Source organism: Monodelphis domestica, chromosome 5 (genome assembly GCF_027887165.1).
Source record: "Monodelphis domestica isolate mMonDom1 chromosome 5, mMonDom1.pri, whole genome shotgun sequence".
In the NCBI taxonomy this organism is placed as follows: Eukaryota; Metazoa; Chordata; class Mammalia; order Didelphimorphia; family Didelphidae; genus Monodelphis; species Monodelphis domestica.
Window position 1 is genome coordinate 7151540 of NC_077231.1, and position 18968 is coordinate 7170507.

The following is an 18968-nucleotide window of genomic DNA, read 5'->3' on the forward strand; positions in this document are numbered from 1 at the left end:
TTTTACAATGAGATATTTCACATTTTCTTCTATTTTTTTACTGTGTTTGTTTCTTGATGTCTCTTGAAGTCATTATCTTCCACTTACTCAATTCTCATTTTTAAGGCATAACTTTTTTAACCTTTATGTTCCACATTAGAATCAATACTGTGTATTGGTTCCAAGGCAGAAAAGTGGTAACAGCTAGGCAATGAGGGTTAAGTGTCCAGGGTCATATAGCTAGGAAGTGTCTGAGGCCAGATTTGAACCTGAGACCTTCTAACTCTAAGCCTGGCTCTCAGTCCACTGAGCTACCCAGCTGCCCCCATAGACATGATTTTCTTGAGTGAGGTTTTGTACCTCCTGTTCTATTTTTCCAATTCCACTCTTTAAGAAGTTCTTTTCTTCATTAGCTATGTATACCTCTTTTTCAAAAGGGCTAATTCCGTCTTTGAAGAAGCTTTTCTTTTCAGTGCATTTTTGCATACCTTTTTTCATTTAGCCAACTCTTATTCTTAAGGAGCTCTTCTCTTTGGATTTTTGTACCTCTTTTATCAATTGGCTTATCCTGTCTTGTAAGGTATTAATTTCTTCAGTATTTTTTTGTTTCCTTTATCAAAATATTGACTTTTTTCCCATGATTTTCCTGTACCACTTTTCTTTCCCCAATGTTTCTTCTACTTATCTTGTTTGATTTATAAAATCCTTTTTGCCTCCTCCATTAATCCTTGTTGGGCTTCAGAGCAATTAGGCTTTGGATGCAGCAGTATTAACTTTGTTGTCTTCTTCTGAGGTTGAGTGTACACTGTCACCAAAATAACTTTCTATGTTGAGTTTCTTTTTTTGTTGTTTGCTCATTTTCCTTCCTTTTTCTTTTCTTTTAGTTAAAAAAAAAAGACTATTCAAGTAACTGTGGTGAAGGGAACACTGTTCCAAGCTTTAGGTTCTTTGTGCAGCTGCCCTCAGAGCTGGCACTGGGAATCTATCTGCTTTCAGGGTGGTCTCAGGTAAAGAGAGGTGTGTTTAATACTCTCTTGGTCTGTGTTCTGGTCTGTGAGTAACCCCAAGCACTCTTTTATTCCTTGGAACTGTGACCAGGGTCCCCTGCTCCCTTGTGGTTGCAGATGCTGGTGAATGCTGGTGCTCTGCCTCACCCTGCAACTCTACCCCAGGACTAGGACCTAATTCTGCATATGGGCAATGCAACAAGAGTATTCTACCCAGAGCTGGAAAAGGGACCCCTGTAATTACCCCTATAATCTCCCTCTGAACAGTTGTCCAACCCCTCCTACCATCTGTGGCTGAGAGTTCCAGAAGCCTTGGCTGCTGCTTCAGTTGTGCCCACAGCCTATTGCCTGGTGAACTGCACTCCACCTCCACCCCTGTGCTCTAGATCCCCTGTGCCAGCCTTCTAAAGTGTTTTGGGTTTAAAATGACCGCACCTTGTCCTTTTGTGAGTTATGCTGCTCAAGAATTTGTTTTGAGGCATTATATCATTGGTTTTTTTTTTTTGAGGATATTTTGATAGAAATCAGATGAATCCCTGTAGTTCTCCACCATCTTGGCTCCACCCCCACCAATTTTTGCATGGCACAAAGAGCCTCGCCCTCATCCCAAGGGGCTAGGAAGTATAAGACATTTGGGGGAAATCTGTGATGCCAGTTCATACCCATTGCTCCTTCAAGAACTTGGTTGCTCTCTGAGGGAGGGGGACAGAACTTCTGCTTTGAGAGCGAGCAGGACTTTTCCCCCACTAAGCTATCTTTGCCCTCTGGCTAGATCATCTCCCACTATTCCCAAAGATGGGGAATCCCTGCATGAATTGGAAAATACCTAATCCTTTATGAGGTTGGACAGAGCTGAGCTGGGTCTGGGCTCCCTGCCAGAATAAAGCAACTTCTTCTTTCCTGGCGAAAGACTCACAAGGAAGTCACTTGGGAACCAAGAGTTGCGAAAGAAGTTTGCTTCTGGGAGATCCCTAAGGAAAGGAAGTCCTGTCCCCTCTGAGTCCACAGCCTTTGCCTTCTTCTCTAGCTTCTAGATGTCTTTGGTGGCCTGGGAGATCTGAGAGCTGGAACCAGCATTCCCTAAGTCCAGGACAGGTGCTTGGCCTTGGGGCAAGCAGCAGGAAAGGTGCCTTCAAGGCATCTCTGTGAGTCATGATATGTCAATAATTGGAAAGGAAATGAAAACAAATTTCATGTGCACATACCGCAAGGATGCCAAGAGTCAAAGCAGCCCTTTGTGCGGGAATGAAGTGCTCACAGACTGGAGAAAGGCTAAACAAATCGCCAGACTTGAATGTCCTGAATGTTCTAGGTTACTGCCGGGCTCTTGGGAGTGAGGAAAGTGAAGAATGTGGAGAACCGGGGGAAGACTTACATGAACAGATACAAAGTGAAGTAAGAAGCTCCAGGGAGACAACATACACCATGGCTGCAGCAATGTCCGGAGGAGGAAAACCACCACAAAACAATGGAGACTGAACTCCACAAAATTATAATGACCAAGGTTAGCCCAAGAAGAGGGACGAGAAGATGCCTCTCACGGCCAGTCAATGAGCTTTAATTAAGTACCTACTGAATACCAGACACTGGCTATACCAAAAAAAGCCCCAAACTGCCTCCACCCTCAAGAGATTTCCACCCTAATGGGGGGGGGGCAGTCAAAATGCAGACAATTCTGCACCGAGAGAAGATCAATTAGAGAGAATTTGCCAGTTTTTTGCAGAGGTGGGAGACCCTGAGTATATATATGTGCACCCGTCACTATACGGAACGTCACACTTTTCAGCCTGCTGGTGGTTAGTTTGGCAGAACTTTTTTTCTTCCTTCCTTCATTAGAAGGCATAGTTCTTAGGATGGACGGAGGAATGGACAAAGTAGTAAATATAAATGAGGTAAACATCAAAGATGGAAGTGAAAATTCCTCTACCAAACAAAAAGTTAAAAATGAAGATAATCTGGAGGGGTGACGGAGAGCAGACACAGAGCCAGAGAGCCAGGGAAGGAGTGTTGTGGGGCTTATGGGATAGAATGGAGCCTCAGGAGTCACTGTGGGATTTGGGGTTCCATGTTCTTGCCTCGGTGAGTCCTGCCCCCTTCACCCGATGTCCAGGCAGCGTGTAACACTAGAATTACTGCTGACCCTTCTTTGGGAGAGGTATACGTGCCCATAAAATAAGCATGGGAGAGGCTGGCTCTCAATAAAAGGCAGAAGAATGAGGAATGCCCGGGGAGGGCTTGGGGCAGGGAAGTTTGGTCATTTCCTTATGGGAAAGAGGAAGGGAGGAAGACAGCTAACAGTCCAGAATTGCCCCAGAACCTGAATTCTCTGTTCTCACTTCACAGATAGGTCAGTTTCTGAGCTTCCTTCTTACCTTTTACTTAGTTTCTAAAGCATACGTGTTAACATTTGGCACCCTCTAAATTTTTTACCCTGAGGCAAAGCCCCTACTGCTCCTAGCTGGTATAGTCTAAGATGACTTCAATCTCTGAGAGTCTGTGATTCTACAAGGCAGATCCCAAGTGCATCCCTAGTAGTTGTTTTTTTTTACAAAAGGAAGGAGAATATATTCAGAGGTAACACACCAAGGGAAGGTCATGAGATGCAATCCCAGACTGAGTGGCCCCCAAGTCTCTAACATAAACCATAACTAAAAAGAAAAAAGAAACTCTCTCACCATTTTTCCATTGTATAAACAGCCTTGCCCTGGTCCCAAGGACCTCAGAAGTTTCTAGCGGGCTATACTATAGGACTTAAACAGCTGTTTGGGGGAAATTTTGGAAAAATGTCCAGCCTCAGCCCAAACCATGACCCACTCCAGGCCAAGGGTCCGAGGCCAAGTTGTCTAGTCTCTTCAAGACTCCAAGGAAGACTTGATGCACAGGGTCTCTCTCTGCCACCTCCATGCCCTGCTCCTGCCCAAAGTCTTTGGTCCACCACCCCACCCTTAATGCTGTGTCTCTCTCTCTCTCTCATTTCTCCTCAGGGTGTGGCTTGCAAGAACAAAGTGAACAGTAAGTATCCAGATGGGGTCGTCTTTGCCCAGTTCCCAGCTTGGCCTGCACTTGCTACTTTTAGGAATCTGGGCAATACCTTCTGGGAACCTCTCTCTCCCATCTCTGAGATCACAGCCTAAAGTGGCCTAGAGCTGAAGATCTGCTCCTGAAAGGGTCAGAATCATGTCTCTATTGGACTTCGAGAGATGGGCAGGAAGGGCAGTCAGGTTGCTCAGTGGCTAGAGGTTCACTCCTGAATACAGGCAGTCCTGGGTTCATATCTGGCCCTAATCCATTCCTTGTGAGACCCTGGGCAAGTTACTCAACCTCCATCACCTAACTTAGCCCTTACTGTTCCTCTGCCTTGGAAAAGGTAAAAGGAATAGAAAGGAAGGAAGGAAGGAAGGGAGGCAGGGAGGGAGGAAGGGAAGGAGGAAGGGAAGGAGAGAGGGAGGGAGGAACATTGAGGGGAGAGAAGGAGGGAGGGAGGGAAGAAGGGAGGGAGGGAGGAATATTGAGGGGAGAGAAAGAGGGAGGAAGGAAGGAAGGAAGGAAGGAAGGAAGGAAGGAAGGAAGGGAGGGAGGAAGGAAGGAAGGAAGGAAGGAAGGAAGGAAGGAAGGAAGGAAGGAAGGAAGGAAGGAAGGAAGGAAGGAAGGAAGGAAGGAAAGGGAGGAGGAAGGAAAGGAGGAGGAGGGAGGGAGGAACACTGGGGGGAGAGAAGGAGGGAGGAAGTAGAGACAAAGAGACAATGCCATTCATAGAATGCTAAAATTAAAAGGGACCTCAAGGGGCATCAACTTTGACCTCCTTTAAGACACAAGATACTTGGGGCCCAAGTGGCTGGAATGAGTGGGGCTCTCTCTTGGCCCCTAGGCATCGTGGGAGTATAAAGTTCCCCAAAGGACCTCTTTGATAAGGCTATATATAATTCTGGCAGGTCACGGGCCCTGTGCCCTCATATGCACTTCACTTTTCCTCCTCACCTTTAGACAGACCTAGGTTTAAAGAGATTCAGGTGTCTGGGTCCTGAAAGGTCTAAGAACTTGGGGAAAGGGGACAGAAAGGAGAGGAAAGGAGGGCCAGGAAGCCTTTGGTGATGAATAATCAGTACCAGCATGGTTCTGGATCTTCTTAGGAACAAACAGCTTCCTGAGCTTAAAGGGCTGAAGGTGTGTCTCTGGGTAATCAAGAGAGAGGCCAAGCAGGATGGGTCAGATCAGAAGAAGAGCAATGGTGGGTGGGCCTCCCTCATAGGGCAGCTTCCTGTTTGCCCCCCCCCCTTAGTGTCAATGATCCAAGGGCCCTTTCTTCCTTTTTCCTATGTCTGGCATAGGATAGGGATCCTCCCAGGGCCTGGTTCAATCAATTGATTAATTAACATTTATTAAGCAGGTACTATGCACCATTCTGGAGAGGAAAATTCCTGCCCTCATGGAGCTTGTATTCCCTAAGAGGAGACAACTTGTATATGTCTAAATTGATGTGAAATACCCACAGTCGTTTTTTAGGGAGGCAACTAGCAGCTGAGGAAAAGTGAGGGTATATATATAGATATTTATATATACATATATAGGGGGAGGGTAACGCTGAGCTTCGAAGGAAGCCAGAGAACCTGAGAAAGAAGCTGAGAAGGAGTGTTTTCTAGGCCTGAGGAAAGCCTGTGGAAAGTCACGGGGCCAAGAGACAGAGCATCTATCCATCATGTATGGGAAGGGCAAGAAGGCTGGAAAGGGCCTGGTGGGATTATCAGAGAAACTGATGCTGTTAGGAGAAATGAGTGCTGCCTTCATCCCTTCTGGTGCCTTAAAAAAGGTGGGCAGAGGGGAGAGGACAGATGGGAGCCATTGTGGCAGAGGTGGGAGCTGCGGCTCTTGGTAACTGAAGGCCTGGGAGAATTGAGAAAGAGGGAAGACTCAAGGACTCAACAACAATCCAAGCTTCCTGGAAAATGGGACAGGTCCCAGGCAGTGTTTATTAAACTGTGTACCAAGCACTGTGAGACGTTCCTTGGGGAGACAAAGGAAACAAAAGACAGTTCCTGCCCTCAAGGAGGTCTCAGTCTAAGCAGGATTCAGACAGAATAAATTGGAGATCCTCAACAGAGAGAAGGCATTAAAATTGAGGGCGTTCAGGAAAGGCTTCCTGTAGAAGATGGGCTTTTAGCAGGGATCTGAAGGAAGTTGGGAAGCCAGAAGCAGGAGATGAGGAGGAGAGCAGAGGGGACAGAGAGTGAAAATGCCTGGCGCATGGAAGGGGATCGTCTTATGCCGCAGACAAACCAGTGTTCTAATTTTGCCCAAGAGAGAACTAAGAACCAGTGAGTTTGAGTCAAGTTCTGATAAATTTCCACATTGTTTCCCTAAAGGGATGGGTTGTGGATATCCAAAAAGGGAAATGATGGTCACTACAAGCTGGGCTGACTTCCCTGAGAACCGGTCACACCAGCGGAGCCTTGCTCCATTTCCTTTTTTTAAAATAAGGCTACTAGAGTCGTAGCTTGGAGAATTCTGTTGACGTAGCATGACGAAGTTGCAGCAAAGTGTCTGATGAAGAAACATGTACGTGCTTGGTGGAAATTTGGAAAGGTGTGGCCTGGGTCGCACGGTACAGTTAGAGAGGGTAAGGCTTGCCTGGATGGTCTGAGCCAAAGAATGGTCATTCAGTAATGGTCTAATGGAACCTCAGCTGGGAGGTAGTGCTCTCCTGGCCTAACCCTGTGCTCTATCAGTGACTTAGAGGAGTGGGTCTCAATTTGGGCCCAAGACCCCTGGGAGGGGGAGTAGTGCCTCAGAAATATCATAAAGGCTCCAGACCCAGTTATGAGCTTTCTTGTTCAATGGTGCCATCCTTAGGGTCCAGACCAGAGTCTTTTCATCCGCCCTCTCTGTATACTAAGAGTAAAGAGGGTCTGAGGGGTTCTCCTGTGAGGACTGGGAAGGGGGTCTTTGAGATCTTGTTCCTCAGAAGGCTTTCTTGTTTCCTAATGCTTTCTAAGCAGTGTCCCAGATGGGAGAATTCACCAGGGCAACAAGTTCCTTTTTTAAAAAAAAATTAATTTTAAAATTTCCTCAATTACCTATAAAAACTATTTCCAACATTTTTCAAAGAATATTGAGTGTTAAATTCTCTCCTTCCCTCCCTCCTCCCTAATCCACCCCCCATGGTGAGCAATCTCATATAGATGTTACATAAACAATCACATAAAACATTTTCCCTTATTCATCCTTTCATGGAAGGAAACTTGAAAAACTTTAAGAAAGAAATTGAAAAAAGTTTGCCCAGACTCTATGAGTTCTTTTTCTCTGGGAGAATACGGCGTTTTTTAAAATCATTAAAATCATTCTTTGGGATAGTTTTGCATCATTGTGGTGCTGAGAAGAGCTGTTATTCAGCGTTGCTCATTGTACAGTAGTCCTGCCATTATGCACGATGTTCTCCAGGTTCTGCTTATTTCACTCTGCTTCAGTTCATTAAGGTCTTTCCAGGTTTTTCTGAGCCCCTCCTGCTCGCCATTTCTTAGTAAGCCTTTACACTTGTATACTATAACTTGCTCAGCCATTACCCACTTTCCAATTCTTTGCAGGGCCCCAAATTCTAAAAAGTTGGCACATTGCCGCACACTCTCTCTGAGCGTAGGGTGGAAGGAATTTTACCCCAAGCAATGACAGGTGAAACTGTAAAGCCTTAAAGAAGCCCAGACCTTCTGGACTACCATCATAGGGTCAGAGAATGTCAACTCTTGGAGCAACCGTAGAGGTTGTCTAATCCAACCTTCTCATTTTGCAAAGGGGAAACTGAGGTTGAGCTTAGAGAAAAGACCGTGTAGTCAGATCTCCTTGGCCAGAGGGACACGTCACTGGCTCCATGGTGGCCTTTAGCACTAGGGCCTCCTCTTGGTTTTTTGGTGATTCCCTGTCATTGATATTGGATAGAACTTTCTGTCTGGATCCAAGGCCCAGGGAGGAGCTGTACTGAGTGGATTCCGGGTCCACTCATCAGCTTTTCTCTTTTCCACTCAAACATGTTGATGAGTCTTCGTAGTTAGAGATCTGCTGCTGCCTTTCCTGCTGGCGGATGATCTTGCCCTTTCCCTTCCCTTCACCAGGTGTGAGTATTGAGTCCTCTCCAGAAGCATCTATGGACAGGCACAGTAGAGGGGTCCCCTGTTCTTTCTCTCCTACAGGGAACATTTTTAATAGTTTTTGCCGCCATCCATCCCCATTGGTGACGCCATCCATCCTGGAGTCCCTGACATTGTCCACAGCTATAAAGTGTGTCCAAAGAGGGACCTGCTCCTTACATCTGAGTGTCAGTGCCAGCCTCGTCATGGAAGGTGAGAGCCAGTGGTCAAGCCTCTTGAGGGGCCCCCAGCCTTGGGGGTGTCTCAGAGACCATTTGGTTAGGGCAGCTCAAGATTCCTCTCTGCCCACTGCGTGATCTGTGACCTTCGGTAGGAGATGGGTTGGGGAAGGATGGATCTCGAGATGAGGACTCTGGCAGTGGCTTCCATCTGGGCTTGGTTTTCTTAACCCACGGCTTCCAAGACCATTCTGAGCCCCAAGCAAAAGTTCCAGCTTGTTCCTTCTCCTGTTTTCTACTCTCCCCAGACCCCTGCATGATCTCAGGATCTTTTCCATGCTCCCCCTCCAATACGGTCTTTCAGTCAATCACATCTGTGGCCAGAGAATTGTCTTCTCCTGGCCCATGCTTGGGTATAAAGGAACCTGGAGGCTACAGGGGAGTTTGGGCTCTTTGTCCCTACCACCATGGACACCAGGAACCAAATGTGATGTCCTGCTTACTTCCTCTTGGTCCTAGAAAGCGTCCGAGGCCTGGAGATCTGCCTCCTGTCCCTGGACACCCAGGAGACAAGGTGTCACAGCACCAGGATCCCCAGGGTCGCCAGTCGGAAGATGGTGGGCAGAATGGTGAGCTGGAGCGAATGTCCTCTTGGATGGGGCTTAGCGGAAAGGGAGAGAGATGGGGAAAAGGCGGTGGGGATTGAGGCTGCCTCAGTCTTCTCCTTGTCCTCCTTATCTGGTAGGACCGTTCCACCCCGACACCTAGAAAGCCTCCCTCTTCTCTCACCATCCTTTAAGATGCGGTTTTCATAGAACTGCCATGAGGCCCCGTGTTCTAGATCTCTGTGTCTTCACTCCACCAGGTCTCTTCAGGGAACAGAAACAAGGAATCAAATCAAGTCATTTGTTAATTAAGCGCCTGCTGTGTCCTAGGCACTGTGCCAGCTGATAAATATAAGAAACCCAGCAGTCCTTGCCCTCAAGGAATTTACATTTCACTGGGGAAAATATAAGCCAAATGGCAGCTAGGTGAGCTCAGTCAGGCTGGGCACACACTTGGTTTCAGATACTTCTCTGCTCGGTGACCTTGGGCAAGTCACTTAACCTCTGCTGGTCAGCTTTCCATCCAAGCTGCCTGAGGAGAGAGCTTGGCTCTCTGTCTCAGCTCATCCCCTTCTCTCCTCTCCTAAACGGGGAGCTCCCTGAGGACAGGGCTGGGTCTTCTCTTCTGTCTCATTACCTGCAAAGCTCAGCCCAGTGCCGGATTCCAGAGGGTTCCCGAGGGAGGGCTCCCCTCAGCGGCCCTGACCCTGGAGACGGGGTCCGGGTCCCCCGCTTCCCTCTCTCCCCTTCCTCAGTGACCCTGCCGTGTCTGGCCCAGCTCCAGGTCCACTTTGACTGTTTTGAAGTGAATGTTGCTCAGCACGTCTACGTCACCCTGAAGACCGTCCCCTACTACTGCGAGGTCCAGATCAGCCGCGAGTACCACGTGGAAGGTCAGCTTCCAGGAATTGTCCCGCAGACCGCCGACTGTAGGGGGACATGGTTAGCCCCTGGGGGAGTAGAAAGGACAAGCTTGCGTTCAGCTGTAACCCAAGAGACATCCTTGAGTTAAAGAAGTGTGATGCTTGCATGTCCCGGCAGGAACAGAAAGGATCGATCCTGCTGGCACCCAGAAATAGGTGGGACTTAGGAGAGGGGAAAGGAAAAGGTCCAGAGCTCTCACGGCAGCACTCTTCTAAGAGCCCTGCTGGCCTCGCCAGAGGTGTCTCCCAGGCCTCCTTATGTCCTTAGAAGGGTGCTGGGCACAGAGCTCAGGTGCAGGGACAAAGAAGGCAGAGGAGCAGACAAGGGCCTCCGCTTTCCTTAGCCAGCCTAGAGCAAAGCAAGAATCCCCAGAGGAAACGGGCGCTTGGGTTGGGCGTCCTCTTCCAGCACCGCCTCCCGCCTCGCTAGACTCCTGACAGCAGCCTCTCCGAGGAAGTCCACAGGAACATGACTTACAATGGAGGGAGAGGCAGGTTCTGCGGAGTAAAGGGGAAGCTTCCCTCTGAGCCGCGGGGATGACTGGTCTCGGGGACCCCTTGGCCTGGGGAATGCTGCTGGCTGCAGGCCCTTCCGAGGGGGCCTTGACCAGGGCCAGGGGCAGCCGGCCCTCAGGCGCTCCGTCAGCCCCAGACTCTTCCCCGTCCTGGTTCTCTTGCAGACTGTACAAACGCCGACGTGGGAAGAAGCATCCCAGCCTGCTTCGGTGAGTGTTACGGGCTGCCCGCCTGAGCCCAGGAATGCCGGTCCTCCTTGGCACACCCTCAGAGCGTGCTGGTCCCTATCTCGCAGCACCCGGGGCTTCACGGTCTCTGGGTTCCAGGGCTGAGGTAGAAACAGCAGAAGGCCTGGGTTCAAAGGATGCCGAGGCATCTTCCGATCCTGTCTTCCTGGATCTTCACCAAAGGTCTTGGATCAGGGGAGGTGGTGCTCGAGTGCCGCCGCAGCTGGCAGTAAAAGGACCCAGGCTCCCGCCTCCCCGCACTGTGCCCCCACTAGGGTTCTGCGGTGGCAGGGGGGGCAGAGCCCCTCTCGGGATGGGGCTCCCCGGCCAGGCCTGTGGGGGCAGCCCTCTCTGGAGGGAGTGGCGCTCCATCCTTACCTTTTGTCCCTGCCAGCTGGGGGGCTCCACTACGCTGTTGACCCGGCCCAGAAGGCCATCAGGGTGCGCTTTGCAGAAGTGTCCAAGGGCCAGGCCTACTACGTCCGGCTGTGCCTCAAGTGGTTCTCTTGCGAAGACCACAGCCCACCAGTCCTCGTGAGTCTGGGCCGTGGCACGGGGCGCTCATCTTGGGCAGTGGGACCCCATAATCGAGGGGGGCTCCCGTCTGCAGCCACGGGGACCCCGGCCAGGCGGGAGCTCTTAGCTCAGGGGCTGAGGTGGGGAGGGGGCGCAGACAAGCAGAGGAGGCCCATCCACGAGGCCCACAATGGGGTGCTGGAGGCACCCACAAAAGACTCGGGCTCCCAGCGCACACGGGCTTCCAAGGCCAGTGGGTTTCAGCCTGCCTCCTTGGACACAGGTGCTTGCGGAGCAGCCCGGGGCGGAGGTGTCCCTGAAGTACTCTCGGCTCCTGCCGTGTCTGTGTATCGAGGTCAGTGCTTGCTCCCCACTCCCCGGGCCTGAGAGCCCGCTGCCCCCCCCACAGCCTGCGCCCCAGAACCACAGACGTCCCAAGTTTGGGGGGAGAGGACGGTGGGACCAGGGAGGGAAGAAGCTGGCCAGAGCCCTCGGCCTGAGCACCTCAGCAGGGCTGTCTGGTCAGCGCCTCGTCCGCAGGGCCGCAGGGCCTTTCTGGGCCAGAGGCTCATATGGGCTCTTGGGGGGGGGGTCCCACTGGCTTACCTGGTAACCTTGGAAGAGCCACCTCCCTTCCTAGGCCTCAGTTTGTTCATCTACAAAATGTAAGGATGGGTGCGAATGTCAGGGTCCCCCACCAATGCAGCCTCTCGTCCCGGGGTGCGAGAAGGGGCATCCCTGATCCTCTGAGCTCGCCCGCAGATCTCCCACCCCCTGGTCAGCCCTTCTGTGGGACGTAGGCAGCCCCGCTGGACAGCCTGTGCCAGGTTTTCACCATGCTTGGGGCATGGAAATGCTGCCTGGGGCTCGGTCACTGCGGCCGAGGGATTTGGGCAGATTTGCTCCGGTTCTGTTGGGGGGAAGCCAGAATGGGTCGGGGCCCGGGATCCTGGGGTTCACTAAGCCCCAGCAGCTGTCACGGATCATTTGAGGCTCCCCAGGAGAGCGTACAAGCCTGAGCTCGCCTTCCCGGAGGAAGAGACAGATCCAGGCCCAGAGAGGAAGGCTGTCCTGCTCTCGGGGGGCCTCCATCCCACGCTTCCTGTGCTGGTGGGGGGTCAGCTTAGCTTTCTCGGCAGGGCTCTTAGGCTGAGCTGACCTGCTTCCCCCTTCCAGGGCTGGGCTGCCGTCCCTGATGCCGTGAGAGTCCAGATCTGTCCCTTTGAAAATGGCAAGTAAGCAGCAGTCCTGGGCAGAGCAGCCCCTACTCCCCTCCGGCCACCCTGGGGGCCTGCCCTGGGGTTCCCAGCTCCTTGGACTCAGGATGGTGCCAGGGACCCAGACGGAGCTCCCTGAGGCCTGGAACCCAGCTGGCCAGCGGGGGGGCCACAGCTTCATCAGCTCCATCCTCTGGGTGGGCTGGGACCCCACGGGCTGCCCGCATGGGCGGAGGGACACAAGAAGGGGCTCTTCCCCCCTTTCAGACCCCCTTCTTGGTCTCTGCGTCTGTGTAGACACCCTCGTCCTGTGGGATTACGTCGTCTACAACCCCTTCACTGGAGCCCTGAGCTGGGAGCCCCCCTGCCCCGTCCAGGGCCATGTCCACCTCTGTGGGATGTCGGAGATGGGCGACAAGTGCTGGGAGCTGAGCAACACCAACAGGAGCATCCCGGGCAACGTAAGTGCAGGAAGCCCAGAGCTTTGGAGCGGAAAAGGCCACTCGCTGAGGGTCGGGAGGAGAAAGCACGAGAGCCGGAGCCGGAACGTCTTCCTTTCCTCCCGGTGCCGTGCCAGGGGCCGGAGAGACAAAGGCGAAAAGCAAACGTCTCTGCTGCCTTCAGGAAGCTTTACAGTCGCCATACGCTCTCCACAACCACATGCTACATACACATGCACACATGTTGGCATGCCAGTGATCGTTTAGAAAGCACCCCCTGGATTCCAGGCCCTGTTCTAAGCCACGAGCAGAAAGGATCCTGGGTAGCCAGGAGGGAGGGAGCCAAGGCACAGGGGGAGAGAAGGGAAAGTGAGAGGAGCAGGAGAGAAGACAGGGGCCCGTGCTTGGGAGAAGGAAGTCAGAGGAAAGAGAGAGCTGTTCAGCCGGGCTTCCTGGAGGAGGCCAGGAAGGCTCTCAAAAGCCAGCTCTTCTGGCTGATCCCAGCTCCAGAGGATCATCGGGGCAGGGCACCATCTGTCCAGGTGGCCGGAGCCCAAGGGCTCCAACAGTTCTCCTCTAACCTTGATCTAGCCAACATCCTCAGGCAAGAAGCCATTCTCTAGAGGGTTTCCCATCAGGCCAGAGAGAACAACAAATACAACTTGCAGCCCGGGCTGCTTGGGGTCACCAGAGGGCCTCCCCCCCTCGCCCAAGCTCCCAGCCTGATTTGGCCCACCTCTGGCCCTCCCCAGGCCTCCCCCACTCCTGACCCAGAGCCAGGGACTCAAGATGCCAAATGTTTTTTGGATGAGGCCATGTTTTTGGATGAGGCCAATGGCAGGATTTGTTTGGCTTTACTTGACCTGCCAGTCCCAAAGATTTTGTTTTTCTTTTTAATTAGGGAGAGGTGGGGCAGATAAGAGGGAGAGAAAACAAGTGCTTGTTCGTTGAAAAAGTCTCAAACAAGAAATACCTCTTCCTTGCAGGTGCATTACCTCCAGGTGGATCCACAGCCATGGCTTTGCATGAAGGTAAGTCAGTGGCCAGCCCCTTGAGGTCAAGATCTGATCCTTCAAGTCCTTCTGCAAATCCCCTTTCCCTCAACAAGGGACACACTTAAGGAGGGGCAGAGTTGGGAGGCCCTGGGTTCAAATCTGGCCTCAGACACTTCCTAGCTGCATGACCCTGGGCAAGTCACTTAACGCCCATTGCTAAGCCCTTACTAGGGGAAAGAAAGAAAGAAAGAAAGAAAGAAAGAAAGAAAGAAAGAAAGAAAGAAAGAAAGAAAGAAAGAAAGAAAGAAAGAAAGAAAGAAAGAAAGAAAGAAAGAAAGAAAGAAAGAAAGAAAGAAAGAAAGAAAGAAAGAAAGAAAGAAAGAAAGAAAGAAAGAAAGAAAGAAAGAAAGAAAGAAAGAAAGAAAGAAAGAAAGAAAGAAAGAAAGAGAAAGAAAGAAAGGAAGAAAGAAAGAAAGGAAGGAAGGAAGGAAGGAAGGAAGGAAGGAAGGAGGAAAGAAGGAAAGAAGGAAAGAAAGAGAGGGGGAGGGAGGGAGAGGGAGGGAGGGAGAGAGGGAGAGAGGGAGGAAGGATGGAAGGAAGTAAAGAAGGAGGGAAGGAAGGAAGGAAGGGGGAAAGAAAGGAAAAGAGAAAGAGAGAAAGAAAGGAAGGAAGAGAGAGAGAAAAAGAAGGAAAAAAAAGAAAAGATGCAGGACAGGTTTAGAACAGAACTGGGGAAGGAAGAAGGTCTGCTCAAGCCCCAGACAGAAGACACATGTTCAAGATGACATGAGGGTCTGAGGTTGGAATTTTGGCCTCCTGTTTTTGACATTTCTGATGGTGATGAGGAGGAGTTGCCCATGGCTTACTCAAGATCACAAATCCAGTCAGTAGTAGAACCAGGATTCTAACTCAGGACTTCAGAGTCCAAGATTAGGGCTATATTCACAGTCCCCATTCTGCCTCCCAAAGAGCTGCCTAGCCATTCCATTTTTGATTGGTGGGAGGAAAATCTTTGGGTTTCTTTGGAGAGGACTTGGATCACTCATCTCTTTCTGAGAAAAGCAGATGGCATAAAACTATTGAGGCAGAAGCCTGGGAAGGCCTATTAGCTTTCAGACGGGGCATCCAGAATGAGGTCCTCAGACTAAGGGTGGGGGGAGTCGAGCGCCTTCAGAACCCTCGCCCCTCTGAAGCTTCTGCCTGAAACGTGCACAGCCCTTCTGTTGTGGTGATGTGCCCTGACCAGGATGCCAAGGCCAGATGAAAACCTGGTCCCAGCTGGACAGGCTAGGCCACCGGAAGCCTCGCCCTTGTAGGCTGGCATTGCCCCTTCCTCCCAGTGTCTCATGGCCCATCCATCACCTCTGTCCCATATGTCCATGTCTGTGACAAAGGTTGCCCTGGAACCACTGAATCTCATAGGAACGTCTTCGGTCCAATCCACATTGGAACAAGAATGCTCTTGGGTTAGATGGCCTCTATTTAGAGACCTCGTGGGGGTGGTTCCTGCCTCCTGGCACAGCCTATCCTGCCTCTGATTGTTGAGAAATGATTCTATCCTCTGAGGTTGAGCAGAGGAAATCAGATCTCTTATCTACAAAGTGCTCCTCAACCATGTGGAGAAAGCGCTAGTCCAAGGCATGCTTCTCTCCCCCGGCTCAATACCCCCAGTTCCTTCCACCAAACCTTCTCTGGAACCATCTCCAGACCCTTTGCCTTACTAGCTGTTCTTCTCTGGACTCTTTCTGGGGAACCAGCATCTTTCCCGAACTGTGGTGCCTGGAGCCAGGAATGGTCCACCCTGGGTGGTTTGACAAGGCCAGCGGACCACAGACGCAGTGTCTTTTTTAACGCAGTCCCAGACGAGTCCGTTTGGCTGCCATCTTGTGCTGCTGGCCCATAGCAAGCTTGCAATCAGTCCACTATGACCCCTATAACTTTTTCAGGGGAACCGCTGACCAATCGGCACTCCCGTCTTGCATTTCTGCGGATGATTTGTAAAAAATCCAATGATAAGATTGACACGTATCCCGATTCCATTTCATTTTAAGAGGCGGTACTGCTCTGTGGCCAGAGGGTCAGAAAGAGCTGGGCTTGGGACCCTGCTCTGTGAGGAGAGCATCATCAACTGACTCATCAACATGGTGAGACTCCAGAAGGAGTAGATGGGGAATGGCAGAGCTGTCAAAAAATACAGGGCAGTGGAGAAGAGGGGTTTGGGACACGTATTGACTGGGTGACCCTGGGCAAGGCTCCAGGTAGCTCTGGACAACACTACACCCCAGAGCAGGGTCTTCCTGAGTGTTCTGGATTATGCCAGGAGAATCCCAGGTCCTGGCTAAAAAAAAAGAAATCATTCCTCCCAATTCACCCCTTTGGTCTGACTTTTGAAATGCTTCTTGGACCCTGATTGGGTTATCCCACGTATTGATAAGAACAGAGACGTGCCAGAAAGAGCAGAGCAGAGCAGCGCACAGACCCCTGAGGCGCTCCACTGGAAACCTCTTTCCTAAAAGGCCAGGAATCCCATGGAACAGCTCCTCTTGAGGTCTGCTCCACCCCACGGCCTCAGCATCTCACCCTGGGAGTTACCAAATCCTGACCGATGTTGTCAAATGGTCTGCCAGAATCTAGGTGGAAGCAAGCTCTGGCATCTCCCTAATTGTCAGTCTAGGGATGGTCCCCCAAAGCAGCTGACTCTCTGGGATCACTGCCTCCTTTTCTAGAGGTTTCCTCTCCCTTCAATCAATATTTATTCCCCCTCTAGGGTGTGCAGGCCAGGCTCTGGGCTCAGTATGCAAGGAATGCAAAAAGAGGAGGAGATGGTGCCTGCCCTCTCCAAGCCGCCCAAAGCAGCCAACAAGCTATTTGTAGGATGAATAGGAAATAATTCAGAGAAGCAAGCAGGGCAGCTGGGTGGCTCAATGAATAGAGAGTCTGACCTAGAGACAGGAGGTCCTGGGTTCAAATTTGACCCCTGGCACGTCCTGGCTGGGTGACCCGGAGAAGATCTCCCTTTTCTTCTGCCTTGGAAGCAGTACTTTGTATTAATTGTGAGGTGGAAGGCAGGAGTGTTTCTTTTTAAGAGAAAGAAGGAAGGCGTGGAATTAAGAGGACTTGGGAAAGGCTCCCTGTAAGAGACTTTCAGGTGGGATTTGAAGGCAGCTAGGGAAGTCCGAAGGTGGAGAGGAGGAGGAAGAGCGAAGATTAAGGAGCAAGACACGGGATGAGGAGGGGGCCAAGTCCCAGATCCACAGAGCCAGCTCTAATCTCTCCTCTGACCCTTCGGGCACCTCGAACTCAGGCTGTCCAAATGAGAACTGACTGGCCTTCCCGCAAATCCCCCTCTTCTCCACTGCCCTGTATTTATTGACAGCTCTGCCATTCCCATCCACTCCTTCCAGGGTCTTGCCCTGGGGTTGGGGCATTGCAGTCCAGCTTCCACACCGCTGCCACAGGGATTTTTCTTATGTAGCTCTGACCACATGAATTCTGTCCCCAGGAAACCCCAGGAGCTACCCCTAGCCTGCAGGATAAACAGAAACTCCTCTTGCCTGGTTTTCAAAGCCCAGTCTTCCTCCAGACTAGCTTTCCTGCCTCTTGGATGTTACCATCCACACTGGCTTCCTCCTTGTTCCTCACATCCATCTCCCATCTTGGGGCCCTTGCCCTGGCAGTTCCCCATGCCTGGAATGCCATCCCTCTTTTCCTCCCACTTCATGGATTGCCTTCCAGCTTGGCTTCCAATCTCTTCCTTGAGTCTTTCCTGAGCCACCCGCCACCCAGGAGTGCTTTGTATTGAACGGAACAGAACTACTGTATGTACTGGTATTCCCCTGTCGCTGGGCCTGTGATCCCAGTGCTAGCCAGGACCAGGCACCCAAGAGGATGGGTAGTCCTTGTTGTCTGTCCGGCCGGGCTCTTGTCTTTCTCCACCCTTAGCTGGACTCAGTTCGATCTTCTGTGCAAATCATTTAAAATTTTTGGAAGCTGAGAGGCAGCTGGGTGGCTCAAGGGATCAAGCTCTCCGCCCAGAGATGGGAGGTCCTGGGTTCAAATCGGACCTCAGATACTATGTGACCCTGAGCAAGCCACTTAATTAAAACAAATGAAGGGGAGGCCAGCGAGCTCCCCTGGTATCCGCAGGGCTTTCTTTAGACTCTTCGTTTGTTCCCCCCTCAGTGCGGGTCTTCCTTCCGTTCTGGAGAATTTCCCGCCCCTCCCGAGCTCACTTCCCCCAGGGCCTTATGGGCCACAGAGTCCCCCTGAGGCTTTCCTCGAAGCCTCGGAAATCCGCCCTCCCAGCTCTAGGGGAAACCTCGCCACAGGCGCACAAATGGCGGGGGAGGGGGCCGCCCCTTTGGGCCTCCGCTCCGCTCCCTGCCGGGAGTATACAATCAGGCGAGCCCGCTGTTCCCCCTCCCTTTGGCCCTGGGGGCTCCTCTTCCGCGGGCCGTGCCGGCTTTGGGGGCAGCCTCGGGCTCCCCTCAGCGGCGCCCTCCCTCTCTCTGCAGTTCACAACCCCGCAAGGCTCCTGGGTCCGATGTCCCTTTGCCACCGGAAACTTTCCAGGTAACTGCCTAGCACGGCGGCCCAGCCTTCCCCTTCCCCGCGTGGGCCAGCCTAGGAGGATCCTGCCCCCATCCGGACAACTTGGCTCGTCCCTTCGGGGCCTCGGGAGGAGGCGCGCAGTCCTTCGGCGAGCCTGACGCGCCGTCTAGTCTCCCCCCCCCCCCACTTCCGGGGAGTTTGTGTCCCGGGGCATCTTGGGAGGGCAGGGGAAGAATTGGCCCCGCGGTTCTAGTCCCGCGCCTGAAGGCGTCCTAAAGCTTGGCCAGTTCAGACTTAGAAGCGCCGCTGACTGACCCGCGGCCTCCCTCCCTCCCTCCCTCCGGGAGGGGCAGAGCCCTATGTCCCAGAGGGGCGATGCCTGCTCTCCGCGGCCGAGAAGGCTTTGGATCTGGGGCTAAAGTTGAGGGAGGGACGGAGGGATCCCAGGGAGATGGAGAAGGGGAGGGAGGGAGGGAGGATTAGAGAGGGAGGAGGGATCCCAGGGGGATGGAGAAGGGGAGGGAGGGAGGGAGGGGTCCCAGGGGGATGGAGGGGAGGGAGGGATCCCAGCGAGATGGAGAAGGGGAGGGAGGGAGGAGGGGTCCAGGGGGATGGAGGGAGGGAGGGATCCCAGCGAGATGGAGAAGGGGAGGGAGGGAGGGAGGGGTCCCAGGGGGATGGAGGGGAGGGAGGGATCC

The 18968-nt window shown here is 52.2% G+C and overlaps 1 protein-coding gene across 1 annotated transcript in view; it reads left to right on the forward strand.

Moving 5' to 3' along the window:
* LOC103095594 (putative interleukin-17 receptor E-like) overlaps positions 1–18729 on the forward strand; it is a 34993-nt gene extending 16264 nt beyond the window's left edge. Inside the window, exons 2-13 of the mRNA XM_056798462.1 lie at positions 1254–1379; positions 3971–3998; positions 8165–8314; positions 8800–8909; positions 9664–9895; positions 10489–10533; positions 10688–11085; positions 11351–11422; positions 12244–12298; positions 12582–12745; positions 13711–13755; positions 18234–18729. Coding sequence (XP_056654440.1) covers positions 1254–1379; positions 3971–3998; positions 8165–8314; positions 8800–8909; positions 9664–9895; positions 10489–10533; positions 10688–11085; positions 11351–11422; positions 12244–12298; positions 12582–12745; positions 13711–13755; positions 18234–18428 — 1620 coding nt within the window. The 3' untranslated portion in view covers positions 18429–18729. The remainder of the gene's footprint in view (positions 1–1253; positions 1380–3970; positions 3999–8164; positions 8315–8799; positions 8910–9663; positions 9896–10488; positions 10534–10687; positions 11086–11350; positions 11423–12243; positions 12299–12581; positions 12746–13710; positions 13756–18233) is intronic.
* The last annotated feature ends 239 nt before the right edge of the window (positions 18730–18968 follow it).